The following is a 20,361-nucleotide window of genomic DNA, read 5'->3' as shown; positions in this document are numbered from 1 at the left end:
CATGCACTATAACATGGTCACTTTCTTCAATTGTAGAGTGATTGGTCATCATGGTGGAACACTCCACACTAGCTTGCGATTAAATATCCATAGATCATACACTATAAACAACAAAGATGATATTTGGCAGCACAAGTATAGTGGCCGATAGGACCACTTAATAGAGTCAAGACATGCCACTTTGAAAAGGGAGCATAAGATGCTCTTTTGATCCCTGGAGCAGTAGAGCTCCACTAACAAAATACATATAAGCAGGCACCTTATGGAGGAGTTACACTGTGTCGATCTCGATTCCAAATCTAGCTACTTTTTCTTTGGAAGAATTAGCCTCTCTGTCTCTTTCTCACTCTCACACGGTGTTATGGTGGTGGTTGGTTGGGTACCTTATCTTTCAACTGCTCTATCTTCAAACCCCAGCATCCAACCACAAAAAAACACAAAAAATAAAATTATAACAAAAGAAAACAAGGAGAAGACTGACTTAACAAATGAATAAAAGGCAGAGAAGATAAACAACACGCAAGGAGATACATGTTTATTGTTTTGAGAGCAAAGGGAAAGAGGAATTGGAAGGAGAAGGGAAGCCCTCCTTTCTTTTCCACACGCACTCGCACGATATTAAATCGGGCTGTGGAAGTCGACGTTTCCTAGTTTTTTCAGCTGCTTGTTCTCTCCGACACCTCTGTCAGTTCTCTAACAGTCTCTCTCTTTAAATATATATATATATATATATATATATGTAACTGTAGAATAGTATATCTATATCTATCCATGTCTATCTTTCTCTCCCACCCTCCTGCATCTAATGATGAGGAAAGGAGGGTCAAATCAACCGGACCGTGCCCTCTTTTGATCCATTCCCGGGAATCACACCACCTCCCAATCCTCTTCTTGGGTGCACCATAGTTTACAGTACATCTTCATGTATACAATCCAAAAAACTAGTCATTTTATAATAAACTATTTAGAAAAGGGAAAGGAAAAGAAATATTAGGGGTGTGAGGATAATGGTGGTGAGAGATGGATATCTGTTCTTATTTTCCTTTTTCCGTTTAGCTGAGTCTTTTTAACTGGTGGCTTTATTTCTTTTCCTTTTCAGTTGGAGAGAGAGAGGGTAGGAGGTACAGGACTCTGACATGAGTCTGAGATAGCCTCCGTTTCCCTTTTTTTAACTCATAATATATCTAAGATCTGTCTCAGCGTGCGTGAGACCCCGAGAGAGAGAGAGAGAGAGATAGAGAGAGAGAGGAGAAGAAGAAGGGAGGAAGAGAGATCACTCCTGCGAAAAGGGGGGAGAGAAAAGGGGGGAGAGAGAATTCCACAACCATTCTTATATCACAACCCACGTGCTCATGGGATTGCATCCCTCAGGTATTGCCAATGAAATATACTTGGTTATATCACTTGACGAAGATGGCTGCCTTTCTTTTATATCCCTCTCCTCTCTCCCTTTCTACTCCTCCTCTCATCTCTCTCTTCGTATAGTAGAATTTCTATAGAATGGATCCTTCCTCCACCGATGGATGGATCCAAATTCTAGCTACTTCCTTCATGAATAATTTTCAGATTCATTTGCTCAGCTATCGAAACTTCTCTTTGGCCTTCTTTATCGAGTTCTTCGATCGAAACTTTGATTTTAGAACACGAGATCCTAGCGAAAATAGCCATCAAGAACTGTTACCTCTATCAGTATTATTATCTCTATCAATTTCATCAAGTGTTTGTTTTTTGTATCCTAGTTGAGTTTTTTATAAATTATATGTTAGTATTTCTTACCTCTTTCTGCTTATCTTCAATGTTCACCATTCACATATTCTTTTCCTTGTTCCTTTCTTCAGGAGAATTGTACAACATGGCGATCGGGCTGCGAGCATATGGAGCTCCACGTTATTCCATGCATCTCCGTGAGCTAAGCGATGAGTGATCTTAAATTTTTCTTCCAGGAGATAAGAGAGTTTTGATCTCTACTTGAGCGATTTTTTTTTTATAACTATTTCCTCAAATAGAAAACAAAATTATCCATGGCTACGTACTTTCATGGCACCCCCGAAATCCAAACTGATGGATTACAGACTCTCTACCTCATGAACCCCAATTATGTTGGATATTCCGACACGGCCGCCGCCGCTCCGGCCAACATGGTCCTCCTGAACTCCATGAATTCTCTAAATCCCATTAACCACCAGCAACAACAACACTTCGTCGGCATCCCGCTCCAACCGACCGTCGCCTCCCACGAATCCAGCCGCCCGCAGCCCATCGAAGTCCCCCATGATGTCTCCACCGTCCATGGTCTAGTCCCCCGCCTCCACTGCAACCTATGGACCCCGACACCGGCGAGCAATTCCATCGACATGGCCTCGCAGTTGGGCCCCCAACGCCCTTCCACCATGCGTCAGCCTCAGCAAGTTCTGTCCCTCAGCCTCTCCCCACGGGAGATGGTCGCCCCGGTGCCGGAGATAGCTCCAGCGAGCACCGAGGATAAGAAGATCCTGGGGTCTTTGTCCTCGGCTTCGGGTGTTTCGAGTGGTGTCTCCGGCTTGCAGAGCTTTTTGATGGGTTCTAAGTACTTGAAGGCAGCTCAACGATTGCTCGACGAGGTGGTAAACGTCGGGCTGGGATTTAAAGGTGATCCGGCGAAGGGGACTAATTCCAAGAGTCCTATGAAGAGCAATAGGGAGTCGGAAGGTACGGGCGCCGGGATGGGGGAGGAGGAGACGAGCACGAAGAGAGGGGCTGATCTCACCACAGCTGAGAGGCAGGAGCTTCAGATGAAGAAGGCAAAGCTTGTTAACATGCTTGATGAGGTAAGGTTCTGTGTGGATATCGTTACATGAACTATTTCTGCTTGTCATCAAGAATTTCATATGCTTTCATTAGCTTAATTTTGATAGGAAAGATCGAACTCTTGTGTTTTGAGAAAAAGAATTTACTGTGGTACTTCGAATTTGGCTTCAATCTTGTTGAACAATCACCTACCTAACAAAGTTCTAATTGCCAGTCCGGAGTTTTAGTCTGAATTGGATTTTGATCAGTAAGAGTTCATCAAGCGAAATTGTGTACTTGGCAATAGAAAATTTTGTCGTTATAATCGAATTTTGTCACAAGGTAAGGAATTTTAGACGTTGAGTGAATATAAAATAGAGACCCATGAAAGCTCGTCATGTACAATTATTCTATGTTTCACTTTACTGTAACTTGGTATAAAATTCTGAAAACGTGAATTTTGTTCATGTGCTTCTTATCTTGGTCTAGTTTGAGAAATTTAACTTTTTTGCTCCCTAACGATTTTGTGTGCCATTCTATCAACAAGTTTTTCATTTCCTTGTTCATTTTGATGGAATAAAATAAGCTTTTTTTGTTTTAATTCCCATTACTCAGAATCCATCAGCGTATTTTCGGCTTGCTGTTAGCTGTTCATTTCTGAATTAAATTTTGGCTCTCTTTTCCTTTCTTGTTTTTGAAGGTGGAACAGAGGTACAGGCAGTACCACCACCAGATGCAAATTGTGGTCACTTCCTTCGAAGCTGTGGCCGGAATCGGATCAGCACGAACATACACCGCCCTCGCTTTACAGACCATATCGAAGCAATTCCGGTGCCTCCGAGATGCTATCGCCGGACAAATTCGGGCTACAAGTAGGAGCTTGGGGGAGGAAGAAACCAAGTCTGGGAGCTCAAGGCTTCGGCTCGTCGACCATCACCTGAGGCAGCAGCGGGCTCTCCAACAGCTTGGAATGATCCAGCACAATGCTTGGAGACCCCAGAGAGGATTGCCTGAGCGCTCTGTTTCCATTCTTCGGGCTTGGCTCTTTGAACACTTCCTCCACCCGTAAGTGATTGAATATGACAATTATCTGGAACAACTCCATCCAAATTGTTGTTTCATGGCATCAATTCATGCTTGTAGTAGCATTGGCAATCTCTCAATAGAACCATCCATCAATTCGCAGTCTGTCTTAGAATTAAACTATTTACATAAATTCCATTGCGTGGATTGCAGCTACCCAAAGGATTCAGACAAAATCATGCTTGCGAAACAAACAGGGCTTACTAGGAGTCAGGTACTTGAAAAATATGAATCACTTATCTCTTGTCACATTTATGTCCAAGTATTCAATTGAGGACTTATGTGGTTCCCCTCCTATAGGTCTCGAACTGGTTCATAAATGCAAGGGTCCGACTGTGGAAGCCAATGGTGGAGGAAATGTACATGGAGGAAATGAAGGACCAGGAACAGAACAATACTGATGAGAAAGCTAGCAAGAGTGATGCCAATGAGAACTCAGTCTCCAAGTCCAGCGCAAATCAAGAGAACAGCCCAACAAGAACTGGGCAGGCTGATAGTCTCAAAACAACACAAGACCACCCAACTGAGACGAAGGTTTCTTCGGTCGCTATATCGCCGTCATCCTTAGGAAATGATAAAAGCCATGCTTCCTACTATGACAATGAAGCAGCCATGCAACCAAGGCTAAAGAAGGCAAGAAGGGTTGAATCGCTGCAGCCGAATGCCATGCCGCATTCGATCAGTTTCGATATGAAGTCGGATGAGACGAGCAACCGAGAGCTTTTAATGAAGTTTATGGATGGACAGCAGAGGGCCGGGGACCAAGGCTTTTCCTTGATAGCAGGCACTGCAAGCAATGGTGGCAGTTTTGGGGCTTACCCAATTCCAGACCTTGGAAGGTTCGACTCCGAGCAATTCACACCAAGGTTTTCTGGCAATGGTGTTTCCCTCACTCTTGGGCTCCCATACTGTGAGAACCTCTCTCTCTCGGGAGCACAGCCATCTTTTCTCTCCAATGAGAGCATGCCATCCTTCAACAACAACCCGAGTGTTGCTCATCCTTCAAATGCCTACGAGAGCATTGATATCCAGAACAGAAAGAGGTTTGCAGCTCAGCCACTACCAGACTTTGTAGCTTGAATTATATTTGCTTTAGATTTGAATGAGTATATCAGGTTGCCTGTAGAATAGTAGTAGTAGTAGTTGGGGTCTGGGTAAAGAGAAACCTTTCACTGAGTGATGATAGGACTAGTGTATAGAAGAATAGCTTCAGATTGATGGGTTTTATACTTTGACAGAGCCATTTGTGTTTGGGATTTGAGCAGATTAGGAGTTGAGTCCATAAAGCTGAGGAATGTATATTGTTTCACTCCTTTGGAACATGCATACAACTCATCAGTGTGCAATTTTTATACATATATATATATATATAGGATCTTAATTTAATGTTGGACCTGAACGTAGTTTATCTCGTGTGAAAACAAATTAGATTTGGGTCATATATTTTTGCGGTTTGCTTTACAAGAACTAAATCAGATCAAATCAAATAGGACGGACAGGTATTTTGATTAAAAAAGTTAGGCATCAACTTTTGGAGGTTTGGAATCATACCGATCACAAATCATATAATATGCTCTATTTTTTTTTTCATGGAAGCTTCTCCAACTTGGAGCTGTACCTTTAGTTTCATACATATTTCATGGGAAAAAGTTGAATGATGACCATGATAATGATGTAGGACTGCAAATTGAGCTGCAAGAAAGAAACAAATCCTTTGGAACAGTTTAATAGTAGGGCCAAGGTGTAAAGTTTAAAATTATTTCATCGTTTGTGCATGTTATAATGTTTAGGCAATAATTCATCAAAAAAAGCTATGGATGGTGGGAGCTTGGGAACATGAAAGCTTATGCTTGAGGGTGGTAAAGGCATGAGTGATGAGCCCACCAAGTTTATGTGTGACATTTGGGATGGTTGGTTGCGTCCAAGGTGAAGGACACATGAGGGGAAGGGTGGGGAAGTATAGGGGAAAAGCAGGGGGGGTTTTCTTTTTGATTAATGTGTGTGGGGCTCTTTTTCCTTTTCGTCGTCAAGAATGGGAGAACAGTTCCTATTGGGGGGTCTACAATCACATGCATGTAACCGCGTAGCACGCCTTTTGCTCCTGTTAGCCCTGGGCTTGTCTTTCTTTCTATCTCACTCACATTTATTGTAGTATTTAGCAGTTTTGATGGTTGGAGTTTTGAACGTACGATCCATCACAAAATAATGGGGAACATATCTCTACATGAAGAAGAGAAAATATACATAGCTATCATTGACGGAAGACCAAGGGACATAATGACGCAAGTTGTAGACGTTCCCAAAGAGTTTGGGTCTTGATCTCTCCATGTTATTTGTAAAGCAATCAATTGTAAATTGACACTTATTAGAGTATAAACCAAAAAATATTATACGGGATAGATTTTTTATTTTGCCATGTTTTCTCTAGCTCTCATCTTAAAAATAAATCGACAAGTCAAATCCAGATGGGACTCCTACTACGTATGAAATTCATTAGTCTTGTGCTTCTAAAAATTAAAAAAGAAAAAAAAAATTTGTAGAACTTATATTTCGAAGAAATATTATGTAGAGATGACGATTGTATTAATAAGAAAATTAGCTATTTTTTTCAATATTTCTTTAATTCATTTCAAAATACTTTAATTGGTACACGCAAAAGATAGACTAATTCAATAGCTTTTTGTTCAATTTCTTATGAAGTAAACTATTCATTGATTCGAGTCAAAGGAATGGCCCCTTGACCTATGTGAAGAGAGGCCATCCATTTGCATCCTACTTTCTTTATTGTCAAGCCTCTCTCCATCCATCCTCTTCCATGCCAAGCTATCTCTCTCATTTGTAAGGCTTTCTTTATCATCCCCAAGTCTCTTTCTCTCCCTCCAAATTCTTCTATTTTTCTAGATCAAAAAAATTTACAGTATGTATTAGAAAGTCAACAAATATATATCACCTACCCATATAGTATATACTGGGGAAGATTATATTTTATGAAAACTATGTATTGATTTACCCAGAGATATGTATTGAAATACTGGATAATTATTTTGCTAAATGTATATTATTTGGTTATATACTATATACCTGTGAATACTATATTCTGAAAAGTATATATCAATTTACTTAGAGGTATGTATTGGATCACTGCAAATGTGCATCAGAGAAACTTATATTATATATCTAAAAACTAACGAGTATGCATTACCTAGTCATATACAATATACTAATAAACATCATGTTCTAAAAATTATATATTGATTTATCCAAAAGTATAAATGGGGATGCTAAATGACTATTTGGCTAGATGTGTATCATCTGATCATGTAGTATATATTAATGAACATCATATTTTGAACATTATATATCAATTTATTCTGAAAATATATATTGAGATATTAAATAACTATTTTCTTAGATATGTATCGTTTAATCATGTATGTTGGTAAACACCGTTTTGGATGTTTTTATGAAGAGAAAAATTCATAGAAGGAGAAAGGACTCATGAGAAAGAAAGAGGATGCAAGCAGATAGCCTCAATTTATAAGCGTGATCGTCTTTCTTTTTTCTACATCATGAGATTCACGTACTTCATTAGTAAGAGAAATCTAGTTTTAATTTGATTTTGGAGTTCTCTTTAGGATATGTACGAAAAAAAATATGGTAAAATAGAAAGCTATTTCTATACGATATATTCTAATGCACATGTGAGAAGATTCTTGTTTCTTATTATGTTTTCTAAGAATTTTCTGTTATTCTTTACCCAGAAAAAGGAAAAAGGGTTTTCTGTTTTTCTACCCAAAAAAAAAAAAGTTTTCTATTACTTAAAATAATAAGAGACTGCAATATTATGATTTTACTCGCCCGGAAACCATTGTGTGCAGTCAAATCCCCGGTCCGTCTAGCTTTAACGGACCAACTTCACATAATTTGTCACTTTTGATGTGACAAGCCTTTTACAAAAGTTGATGACTTGGATCAATTCGAAATGTATGCGATGGAGATTGCACCATTGCTCAATGATTTGACTTAAAGATCAACCGGGCTAGGCGTACACCAGTCAATACGAAAAAAGGCCTACATATAGCATATATTACTATCAAATGTATGGCATATACTCCACAACTATTTCTCGTTTTCTATGCTGATTGATGATTCACAAAATCCCATATTTCTGTTAATCCTTTGAGGAATGGACAGCACTATTCCTCAAATGGCATCTGAGAATGACATCATGATTAATACAGTGAAACTTTCAATCTGTGATAGCAATATTGGAGGATCATTGCTTCTACTAAACAATTAGAGATGCCAACATGCTGACTTGGAAGCATGATATATATCATTCTTACCCATCAAAAACATTATATCATTGTTTGACAAAATTATAAAAGAATAATATTTAATATTGCAGACAAGATAGTTTGGCACATCATGAAAGGATGCAAATTGATTACCGAATAATCGCATTCTTTAAGATATGGCTAGAAGGCTAGAATTAGATTCCATGATAGCAGCATTATGCTTAAATAAATCCTTTAACCCCATCAGAAAGTAGGAGCCATTGTATCTTAACTGCCAACAAAAGTTTTATGATCACACAAACTGCCATGTCGGTCGCATGCTGATGAAGCATTCACAAGAAAATAACACTTGAGAAGAGAATTTGTGTTCGAACCTTTGGGAGGTGCATCTACAGTGCTCGGCATGGGTAGCTCGAGAAAGATATGCTTCACCAGTGGAGCTAGTGAAAAGTGTGCCAACCAAGTGAAGGCACACTTCTTCTTTGATCTAATTTGCCAGTAGGGTTGATAAGATTCAAAAAGGAACGCCATTCACAGTTGATCTAGTGCCTATCCGAGCTTACAAGCATGCTTCTGTTGTTGCAGTACACGGGTGCAAAACTCGAGGGATAAGCACATCAAAGACCATCATGATTCTATCAACCAAAGGAATATTGCATGGAAGTTGTAGAGCTTTACTTTCAAGATATGTTTGTGAATTAGAACGAGTGGCTTCCTTTCTGACCATTTAAATGAAAAAATTTCATCAAATTCTAATTCCAAGAAAGAATAAAAATACTTCAATTCTTCAAAATTTAATATCGATTTTTCACATTCAAATTTCATTTCGATTCATATTCCAACATCAAACTAAACTCATCGAAAAATATAAACATTCCACTTTTTATTTCAATTTATTTCGATTTCAATCACGAACTAAATAGACCCTGATACTACCGACCAATAAAATGCAACTAGCAAAAACATTTGGCCACATTAATGGATGATGTTAGCAATTTGTGATAAACAGGAGGAAGACCATTTCGTCCAAATGATGTTATCATATAATGTGATAAATAAAGCCAAAAACTCAGTGACATGTGGCTCACACCTTAATATATTTTATGGTTTTAAAATGCAACGGGACTTGATTCTTTCTTCAGTTGAAATACAAAGGATTAAATCTCTTCAGTAAGCGGAAACACAACTGCAAGTTTCTTCAATGTATTTCAGCTCACCCCACATTTCTGAAAGAGTCGGATAGCATTGGGCTTCTTAAAATGCTCAGAAGAAATATATTTGGCACTGACAATAACGTCTTTGATCACAATAACAAAAATAGCCTCCAACCTTGATGTCTCTAATACAACATTGATACCATGGAATGGACCATTCTCAGGCAGAGCTTTTGGTTTTGATGAAGGATAAGCTTTGGACATTCACATAATGAACAACTCGAACCATGGATTTAAGCAGGTTAAAAGTTAGATGAATTGAAAGCCTGAGCACACAACACACCAATTCTCATGCCTACAAGTTTTTACATCTGTAGTCTGCTCACCTGGAGGAACTCCCCACAAGAAACTACAACAATACTTGCCACCTCACCACCAAAAGAAAATGCCCCAGAAGGAAAGACAAACAAGCTTACATAGAAAACCTGAGCAAGATCAACAATTAGCATTATCAAAATGTACAGCTTGTCAGATTTGAATAAGCTTCCAGAACTAAGCAGCTAGCCCCCTTGATAAGACATCTAATGTGGTGCTCAAAGACCCTTACGGACATTGGAATGCTAGTCATGGCAGGAGAAGCCAACCCCACTCTTAGCATTGTCCACAAAGGTTGGATTGCTTATAGATGGCGATCAGACAACTCTGTTACAGGAATAGTAGGTTGATGCAGCATGGTATGTGGCATGCTGACATTGTCGGCATTTTGTGGGGCTATATTGCTTCCAGCAGTTGGTTCCAGCAATCGCACAAGTGATAGGAAAATTTCCATCCTCGTCACATCCCTATCCGCCTACATACAAGATAGACAAAATAACTACATAGTTGTAGTTTCAGTCAAATACACGCTAAAAAATTTGGACCTGAAAGATAAATTTCGATGCTTGAGTGAATGAATGCATTAATAAACAAAATACACAACTTTCAAGATCAAAAGTGGTTGTACCTCTACTATGAAACGTGCCCAAACTTTATTGTTGCGACCTTCCATCACTCCCTTTACGATGGTCAATCCCAGCCCTCTAATGAAGTCAGCAATCTCCAGAAAGAAACCACGCTCCTCACAAAGCATCTGAAGAAAAGACTACAAACGTCTGTTCCTCTTCTCTTGGCAAATGATACTTTGAAGGCGATGGTAATAAGATGTATAAAGTGCATGTATGGAAGCAATTTACCTTCACTAGCATTTGACGAGGTGGGTTCAGATCTTCAACTATGATTGGACAGACCATGGACTGAGCACCAACTTCAAATGCCCATGTTGCCCCACCATCGAAGTTGTCCTTCAAGAGCGGACCACCCTCCTTACTAATTATCTGTATGCGCATATGAAGTCAATACTTCAACTGATTCAACGATACTATAAACCAGTTGGCAAACTTTCATAAATCAAAACCAAGTCCTGAAACACCTCCACCGCAACAATCACATTAGATATCCGAACAATGATATCATGTCAAGTTCCCTTGACGCCGATATCTGGTTTTACCCATGGTTTCAAGTGCCAACCATGCCAGTCCTTGCTGCTGAGCACATACCACACCAATCCAGTAGCAGCACCTGGCATGGGTTGGCACAAGACATATTTATCCATTTTATTTTTTTAATTAAAAAGGATTTCTCAAGTCTTTTATCATTCTGCCATGGTGTGGCATGTGTGCTGGCAGGTGACGAGCATGCCAAGATCAAGGTTTCAAATATCATTGGAGAAATCTTTTGGCATATCAGGCAGTGACATTTTGGTTGCTAGATTACCCACCCATAAATGCATCAAGCAGATGACAGTGCCATCATCGTATCCAATCAACAGGTGTACATGCTAACTTTAGCTTATGGGCGATGACCAAAGGCATGTATTTTCAAACTGTTGTCCATACACAGCAGCTAAAAGTTTCATGATGATCAGCTTATGCCTTGAGATATTTTTTATTGCCCAAAACTGACAGCACATGAACTTGCAAAAGGCTCAATTCAGTACCAGGGTTGTGAATGGGGGCTTGCTGCAATGGTCAGATAACCCTGCTTAGCAACCACAGATTTCTAGTTTGATTTTTGGTTGTTGAATCTCCAAAAATCTGGACTCAAGTAATTATAACATGGTGCTGGTCTCCCTCCCTTTTTCTTTTAGATGAAGATGGAGAGGGGCACTACGTACCATACTTAAGCTAGAACACATAGCTAGAACTAACAATGGAAAAATACCTCATACCTTAGGCTCTCCAATTTCCTTGAGCTTGTCCACATGCTTTGTCACACTTTGCAAGAAAAGCATGTGCTTTATGGTCTTCTCCAATAAAGCATCAATACTACACTGCTTCCACAAATTAACAATGCAAAAACCAAGAGAAGTTAACAATATTCTTATATATTAACTATAAAATGAATTAGAATGACAGAAACTACGATAAAAACCTCAAGGCTTCAAGCATCAGCAAGATCACCTTTGCCCCATTCGGTACAATCTCTCGAAGTTCCTTAATACGGTCTTGAATCATCTGGCGATCTTTTGGCCTTGGTCTAGGGCTCTCTCCTGGTCTGGGTCTCTTCCGATTCAGTTTACCTATGTCCTCAACTTTTTTACCATTTGAAACAGACAAACTATCAGATTTCACATTCTGGCCACTTTCAACCCAAAGGCGAATTTGGGATTTATGAAACCCAACTCTCTGGGAGCACTTTTCAGTTTTGTCCAGACTACATGCAGGTTTGATATAACTTGAAGCAGCTTTCTCTGGTTTCACAAGCATGGGTGCAAGAACAAAATTCTCACCTTGCACCTGCTCTAACAAATCCACCTGGCCAATGTTGGGGGAATCGCCATGATGAGAAATATGGATATTTGTTATCGAAGTTTTACAAGACATGCTGTCATCCGAGCTCTGTTTGGCACCAGAGTTGAACTTTGAGATCACAGCATCCAGCAGTTGGTCAGAGTCAGCTACAGAGAAAATCTGACTACAGAAAATCTCATCGTTCAATGAATCAAAGGTAGAACAAACATCCAGTTGAGTCGAGAGACTAGAAATATCAGCATCCAATTTGCAAGCATTTAGATCATCCCTCCATAACAAAACATCATCCAGACTGCCACATGCATAATCTGTCTTATCCTCAAGACCCAACATATCAAACAGATCATTTCCTGACATTGGCTCCATAGGTAAGAAAGAAGTTTTTTCATTTAACGTATGTGGAGGCTCAGATGCATCCAAATTTTTTAAATTCTGCCCATGTGCAGTGCATGCAACATTGGCTCCACATGCTACATTGCAAGATCTTTGGTCTTGCCACGCACAATTTGAATTGCTCACCCTGTGTGCTGGAAGAGAGCCAACAAGCAAATTATGACACAAATCACTTGCATCAGATTCAGAAGATGGGGCATGGGAAGCTTGAAACAGATTGTTTTTCACTTTCTGCTTTTCTGTTGTCAACACAGTTTGAGAATTTTTCATGGCAGACAGCTGGTTCTGCTGGGAATTTCCTGAAATCCCATGACTACTATTTGAGTGATTCCTTTGGTTGGACATTTGAGCTACCCCACAAAGAGATGATTTGGCACATGAAACTCTGATACTTTCTGTAGTGCCATCTGGAAGTGAACCAAAGTTTCCAGGATCATTTGCATTTTCCAATGATCCACTTGTTCCAAAGAAGTGAACAACATCAGGATCTTTTAAAGAACTAGATAGGTTGCATTTACTGGATTTTAACTGATCTATTTTACCATTATCTAATGCAGATTCTGTATTGTCAGCAGATCGAACATTTGACATTAATAGCAGCTGCTCTTCAGGAAATGTTAAGCCACTAAAAGATGCACCTGAAGTCAACACTAAAGGCTGATTTTGGCCTTCCATGCTTGGAACACTCGGCAGCTGGTGGATAAAACTCTCATCTGGCTTGGAGAGTATAATCTGAGCTCCTGCAGCTCTATTTCCCAGTTGGCTATTAGCATGATGGACAGATTTAACTCCTGGATATACATTTGGCTGAAATTGGCCAGCAAGCAGCATTGCTTTGTTTGTGATGGTCTGTTTAGTTGATGTCACTTCTGAAGCCATCTGTGGAAAATTCTCACTTGACTGTGGCAATGTAGCACAAGAAAGCTGAGTAACAGATCTTGAATTTGAAAATTTGAAGAGGTGGCAAAAGAGTCCAACAGCAAAAATGGGAAAGTACCTGAGTGCATGTATTTGTAGATTGGTGATAAGAGATTTGCATGGCAGGTGAAGAATGTACTTGACTCCTCTGGCTTAAAGTTTTTTGAGTGATATCAGAAAAAAGGGCTCCAGGCACATGAGCTAGCTGGGCAAATAAGCTCCTCACATGGTTTACAAACACAATATTTTCTATGATCTGTTTAAAGGGGAGAAAAAATAACATATAAGTTCCAAGACATACAGCCACTTCATTACAAGTTGTATTCATGATCTGTTGAAACGGGCCAGAAAAAAAAAATTAATAACACACAAGTTCCAAGACATACACTGCTTAGTTATAAGGCATATATTATGTAACCCTTTACAAAAAGAAGAAGAAGAAGAAGAAGAAGAAGAAGAAAAGAAAAGAAAGAAAACAGAACCAAAGAAAAATATAGATGTACATGTGGTGTACATGCAATGCTCATATCACATTAATAGTAGAAAAGATTTGGTTATACATATGAATGCCATCTTGTACATGGAATTCTTGAGCACAATCATGGTTTAGTATGCTCTTTTTAGATACATTACATATTATTCAAATGAAACCACTCAGAATTAGTTAAGTGATATTATGCAGCAGATACATTCTTGTCTGAGTTCATGCATGCCCTTTCAGCAGTTTATTCTCGAACCATTTGGAAGTGGGACATGTATAGCCGACTCCAAAAGGTGAAATAGGCTTCTGTCAAAACTTAGATTTAGCCATGCAGCAACATGTATTCATTTTTAATAATGAAAATTAAAAAGATAACCATACCATTTGGGTAGCACCAAGTTGTACAACACCATGTGGAATCACAGGAATAATTGCAATGGTCTGTAAAAAACAAATAACAATATAGAAATTGGCAAGTGAAAACAAGGGAAGACTGATCATTGTAAAATGAAGACGTGAGCTTGAAAATTAATTTTAAAAAGTAATGAGAGAACAACTTCCAGACCTGAATGCCTGCTAAAAATTGGTGGTTAATCTCAGCCAAACCCTATCAAGGAAAAAACAAGTGCCATATAAAATTTCTTGCCAAAATCTACATGTTGCATCCCTATTTATTTAGGATGTTAAGAAATTAAGCTATAATATAACTCAAAAAAATGAATAGAAAGTGCTTGTAAGTTATAATCACATAGCAAAATGCAGGTTTTCATGGAACTTCCAATGTGATGCTTACAATCATGCGAACAGCATATGTGATGCTTAAAACAGAATCACACAAGACTCCACAATGAAAATGTCAACAGATATGAAAGATAAAGTTATGCGCAGCATGCTTATAAAACATTTTAGATTGTCCATCATGAATAAATGACAATGCATACCAATTTTTCTTTGTCCATTTGAAATTCAGATACTTATGACCTGTGTCCATTACAGCAGATTAATTCTTTCTAACCAAAATTACACAACATGATAAAGTACCATCCACATGACCATTATCTCTTATTAACATTCTACCTATGCCATAGGTTTTTCTACCTGCTACAATCAGATAAATTTTTTAAATCCATCACTATCAACATCAGAAGATCTTCCAAGAAATATGATCTTTCATTCAAAACCTTACTAAAGAATCAAAACAACAAAAGCTATACCTCGGCTATGCATCCATAATCATGAAGGGTATCTTGGATAATCCATTGATGATTTCCTGTCAAAGCAGCTTGCCCAACTATCCTGAAATATGGCAGCCCATTACGAAACTTTATCTCAAAGAGAGAGAGAGAGAGAGAGAGAGAGAGAGAGAGAGAGAGGGTGGGGGGAGCTTCAATAATGGCACTCTATAAAGGGATACAATGGAAATGATGGCAGAAAAATAATCAACACACCCAGCTCCTACAACATGGACCTGTGCTGCCATGATCTTATTAACCAGCATGCCCACTCTGTCCTCCGATTGTCCCCTGAGCTCAGAAGCGTGATCGTTGTTATGATTCCTTATCAGCCCCTGTTCCTTGAGCAGTAAATCCACAGCTTCAAACCCCGAAATGCCCAGCACCCGTTCACAATATCCATCCTCCCACACCAAATGCCTGCCAAATTTCAGAGCAAACCTTAAAACCCTCAGTTCAAATAAATCACAAATCCCATTCTCAGGTTTGAACATGACAACACTCATCCGTGATCAAGTCTCTTTCTCGAGAACTCCTTGTTTCCTTTTTTTTTTTATAATTTTGATGAAATTATAAAGACCACAGTAAAATTCAACCAGGATATAAAATTTCTATATTAATGTTAAAACATAAAAACTGTCACTCTGTTAATGGCTTTAGTAAGCCAAATTTCACGCCAAAATCACATGTTTCTCTTTTAACTTCGAAATCTAGAGAACAGAATATGACAATAAGGATCTGGCATTTCTACTTGCACAAAGAAACAGCAAAAGTAAATTACGGAAACAGAGAATAAGCGCATAAAACCATACCTTTTTTTTACAAAGTTAACTGAAAAAAGCATGCACTGTAGGAAACTACTTAACCAGGAAGCATAATAAATACTCTCCACTTATTAACTCAGTCAAAAAACATATGTATACATGTATATAGAAAGGTGGATTCTTTCGGAATCGAATCCTTAGTTCATCGAAGCTAGTCAACATCTAGATCTTCCCCACAAAACCCCAGCCCCTCCCAAAAGAGGTGCAAAAAAGAATAAACCCAATCCTCCAAAAAAAAAAAAAAACACACACACACACATAAATCAAGGAAACCGGAAGGAACCAAAAGAAAAGAGAAGACTTTGAGCTTACATCGGGTTCCGGGCACCGATCGCCCTCCAGAAGACCGCGTAGGACCACCCAATCTCGGCACAGAGGCTCTTCAGCGCTTCTCTAAGCATCAGCCCCATCGTTCCCCGAAGAGCCTCTAAACAAGAACACTCGGCAAAACCCGATTTTTCGCACCCAAATCGAAGCAAGAACGCGAGAAAAGCTAGTCGGAGAGAAAAAGAGAGAAGGAGAGAAGGGCAGACGTCGGAGCCGCCGCGGTCCGGCGATCTATTCCTGCCTAGCTCCCTCGGCAGGAGCCCCTCCCAGCCTGCTTCGTCCTGACCTCGCCGCCCCTCTTCCTCGCCCGCTCCGCCCTCCCAACCTCCGCCTCCGTCCCCGCCGCCGGTCTCCGGCCACCCATGGACGAGCCACACCGAAAGAGCGACAAGACGCTTTGGAGCGAGAAGAAAATTTACAAGAAGAGGAGGCCCTTTCTGGGAACACGTATTAAACTGCGACGTCCCGGAGACAGCCATCATTCCCTCCATCAGGGGCAAAACCGGAAACCGAGGAATAAAATATTAAAAAAAAAGCTTCATAGGGAGAGAGAAAAGTTTTGGAGAGAGAAAAACGAAGCGAAAAAAAAAAAAAAAAATCTTTCCATGCCGTCGGTCCCCCTCTCTAGTCGCAGGGAAACTGGAGACCCCTCTCCGCTGCTCCGCGGGTGCAGTGCATTGGGCTATGTTGCTCCGCGCGGAGAAGCGATCTGGACCGTCGGATGAAATCAGAGACCCGTGGTCGGCCTGTCGAGTGGCGGATCCTTTATAAACCTATTTGTAAGAAAAATGTTGGATTCTACACGTGGCAGATGCTCTTACGCTGTGAAGCATCATTAGCCAATGAAATTTACCGTGGACCCACCCCGCTGCAAGGAAGCTTTGACGACCAGGGTTTTAGAGGTTGAAGAGGTGGAGGACTGCAGAAGACTAGGAGGTGTTTATGGAAACACCCAGAATGGTAGAGGAATTTACCGACGCTTGCCACTGCATCGTGCGTCGGGGACGATGTTATTTTCATACAAAATTTCTATGCGAAAATCATTTCGACGGAGAAAATATGCGGACAAGATGGATTTGAAGGGGAAACGGACGATTCTAATTGTTCTCGCATAGAAATTTGGTTATGAGGACGGTCAGAGAATGTCGTTGTCCTTTCTTTGCCAGGGTTCGAGGGATGTTATTTTCATTTTCCACCCCAACATTTTTCTTATATTAAGATAAGGCCACTCTGGCTTTTAAAGGGGAACGCGACAGTGCATCAGGAGAAAACTTATTGGAAGATTCCCGTAAGTCTCATTATTTTACGGTCAGACCCCTTTATCTCGAAAAGATTAGAATATAATGGAGATATAACTTTTATCTACTTGCAGTTGCAGAATTATTCTCCTGGTAGACTGGCTTAATTGGAACGAAAGGTTTAGAATAAATTATAGTCATAATGAAGCTTGCAAGGCCTATTGTATCAGATATTCCTCCTTTTGTGATGGAGAGAGTTTGACTTCTTTTAGTTTCAGGTATGCTAGAAAAATATAGTGTAGCTCTTAAAGTTGGAAAGATAAAAAAAAAAAATGACGAGAGGTGTTGCTTCCGATCCTCGATCGATGATGCAGCATATTTCTCTAAATCTGTGGAATAACAAATAAAATTAGAAAGCTCACTAGATTAGCTTCGGATGGATTCTTCGATACTTAAAGAAGACTTTTTGATAAGAAATATAATAAAAAAAAAAGATAATCGCTCAATTATAATTTTTTTAATTCTATCTCTTATGAAGGATCTTTGGATTTCTTTGTGACCGTAGAGTCTCGAATTTTCTGCGGATCATATCTTAACAGTCTAAAGTCGTGCCATAACCGCATGGGATCACATTATAAGAGTCTGACGATTCAGCAAAAACGTTAAAGCTATTGTGATAATTTTTATTTCCGACTTGATGAAAGGAATATACTTGCGCACATGAAAAAATCAGCTATTAAAATGAGGAAGTTCAAGTTGGCTTCGAGCAGAGATGGAGGCAAAGAACATCCAACCAAGATGCAATATTACTCATGAGACGACGTAGGACCTCTGAGGTTTTTTAGTTTGCGCGTCTTGCTTTCAGAAGATAAAGTTGGTCCAATCACATAAGGTGTCACATCAGTTTTGAACTGGAACACTCGAATCATGCTATATCAGCAACTTTTGAACTAGAATAATTGAATCGTGTAACATAAGGTTTTTTTAGTTGGATGATTGTGGAAATGGATATGTAGTTTTTTTTTTTTTTTTTTTTTGATACAAGAAGGAGATAAAGCTGTAACAAAATGGAAAGATGGGTGGTTGAAGTCTATTTTTGACTTCTTCAGGATTTAGTGCCCTCAATGTAAAATATGAAATCTGAAGGGGCATACTGTATTTTTCTGTACATGTATTGTGTTCTAACGACTAATAGTGAGGAGCTTAATTCTTTATGGCATGGTAGGTGTAAGATAAATGGTTCACGGGGCTGACACACCAGAGGCTGTCGTCGCCTTTTGCTTAAACTATTGGATTAGCTGAAATGTAGGATTACATGGTTGTTTATTTTAAGGCCCCTGCCCCTTTATCCTTTTGAGGAGGGTTGGATGCCTTGTTTCAGTCCAAATAAGTATTTGTTTGTTTTTGATTTTGGTGGTGCAAGAGGGTACTTTCCACAGTGGCTGTGATATATGTGACTAAGATTCAAGTGGTACTATTTTTTAAATAAGAATCAGCCCAGATTATATGTAATAAGTATGAAAAATTGGAAAAGAAAATCATTGGGATAAAAGGGAGATGGATACTTTACAAAGGAGAAATATTAGATCAAATTGGATGAGATGGAGCAAATTATATTTATGATAAGTGTATTGAGTAATAAACAGGTAAGATATCATTTTTCATATAAATTATCTAGATATTTTTTTTTAATGATACTTTGAATCCACAGTAGCTTTGTAGATCTCTAGGTGCGTCCATGTTCTCTCTGCCAACCCATGAACAAGAGTAATTTGGATACCATGGACCACATCATTATTCATGTTTCATTTTCTTACCTGGTGCATATATTTTTACTTCTTTTCAAGTATAACATCATGGCGGTGTTAGAGATGATAATTTTCTTAACCAGCCTTGTCAAAGACAACTCCCTTTTTTTATTTAGTACATTCTTAATAGAAAACCACTTCTTGTAAGGTTTTGAGTAGCTCGAAATATTCTGGCCAATATCAAAGCAAAAAAAAAAAGAGCTACATGTGCATCTTCATGATGCTAGTGGTCATGGCTAATGCTACTCCATTTAATTACTGCAGTAAATGAACCAATAAGGTAAAATCCAACCTAATAATGGCATGAGCCAAACCCACCATTAAGATTTGTGCAGTTAATATAACTCCAATTCCATGATTATTTAAGGTTGGATCCCATTATGTTGGACCAATTCTAGCCAAGGATTAGTCCATTTGGAAGAGTGGGTGAAAACTAATAAAGAGAATCTTGGAACTAACAAGTCTTGGTGGAGGTTAATGCTGCTTGTTGGTGGGAGCTGGTAATCCATTATGCTTCATGATGGAGAGGTGTGGGGTGAGATTAATTGTTGAAATGCTTCAACATGAGCATAGTAGGGAAAAAAAATAAAAAATAAAAATAAGATATGGAGCAGCCCACTAGAAGACATATCTGTATGCGAATCTTGACCCTGGCCTCCAAAATTATACATCCTCCCAAAAAGCAAGAGTCTTTATTTGAACAAGGGCCCTTTTATTATTTGCTACTCTAAAGGCAGCCCCACCAGTATTGGAGGAGCAATGTGAGTTGCAAGTCGGAAAGGTGGGGGATCACAGTGGCACCAATAACTGTGGGACCCACCCTACTTTTGAGATGATCATATATGTGACAGCCCCACCGAAAGGATTGTGCTTGATGATGGTGATCTTGATGTGTCCCTTTCCTCTGTTTGGACCCAGGTAAGCTGAGAAAAAGGAGGACAGAAAGGGCAAAGGATCTAATGAAAAAACTTGTTCCATAGAATGGTGCTT

At 39.3% G+C, this 20,361-nt stretch overlaps 2 protein-coding genes across 6 annotated transcripts; one reads left to right on the top strand and one right to left on the bottom strand.

Moving 5' to 3' along the window:
- The first annotated feature begins 532 nt into the window (after nucleotides 1-532).
- Nucleotides 533-5,235, top strand: LOC105038319 (BEL1-like homeodomain protein 1). Of its 4 annotated transcripts, none has more exons than XM_029262548.2 (5): nucleotides 533-684; nucleotides 1,839-2,807; nucleotides 3,467-3,831; nucleotides 4,003-4,063; nucleotides 4,150-5,235. In XM_029262548.2, exons 2-5 carry the CDS (start codon nucleotides 2,022-2,024, stop codon nucleotides 4,927-4,929), a joined length of 1,992 nt encoding a protein of 663 aa, XP_029118381.1. In that variant the 5' UTR covers nucleotides 533-684; nucleotides 1,839-2,021; the 3' UTR covers nucleotides 4,930-5,235. The 4 variants fall into 4 exon arrangements, with proteins under 4 accessions (XP_029118381.1, XP_073114682.1, XP_019704008.1 ...); XM_073258581.1 differs by lacking the exon at nucleotides 533-684 and adding an exon at nucleotides 791-924; XM_019848449.3 differs by lacking the exon at nucleotides 533-684 and adding an exon at nucleotides 818-1,371.
- Nucleotides 5,236-9,593: 4,358 nt separating this feature from the next.
- On the bottom strand, nucleotides 9,594-16,912 carry LOC105038317 (transcription factor LHW). 2 transcript variants are annotated; one of them, XM_010914081.4, is made up of 11 exons: nucleotides 16,311-16,889; nucleotides 15,391-15,594; nucleotides 15,157-15,238; nucleotides 14,508-14,549; nucleotides 14,324-14,383; nucleotides 13,541-13,717; nucleotides 11,800-13,443; nucleotides 11,568-11,669; nucleotides 10,534-10,674; nucleotides 10,305-10,430; nucleotides 9,594-10,151 (listed from the first exon to the last, which is right to left on the bottom strand). In XM_010914081.4, the coding sequence occupies exons 1-11, from the start codon at nucleotides 16,814-16,816 to the stop codon at nucleotides 9,981-9,983; spliced, it is 3,255 nt and encodes a 1,084-aa protein (XP_010912383.3). In that variant the 5' UTR covers nucleotides 16,817-16,889; the 3' UTR covers nucleotides 9,594-9,980. The 2 variants fall into 2 exon arrangements, 1 of the variants encoding a protein (XP_010912383.3); XR_830701.4 differs by lacking the exons at nucleotides 9,594-10,151; nucleotides 10,305-10,430 and having other exon boundaries at nucleotides 10,537-10,674; nucleotides 11,771-13,443; nucleotides 16,311-16,912.
- Nucleotides 16,913-20,361: the final 3,449 nt, after the last annotated feature.

This window comes from Elaeis guineensis, chromosome 1 (genome assembly GCF_000442705.2).
Source record: "Elaeis guineensis isolate ETL-2024a chromosome 1, EG11, whole genome shotgun sequence".
In the NCBI taxonomy this organism is placed as follows: Eukaryota; Viridiplantae; Streptophyta; class Magnoliopsida; order Arecales; family Arecaceae; genus Elaeis; species Elaeis guineensis.
Note: the sequence above shows the minus strand (reverse complement) of the source record. Positions and strands in the feature narration are given on the sequence as shown.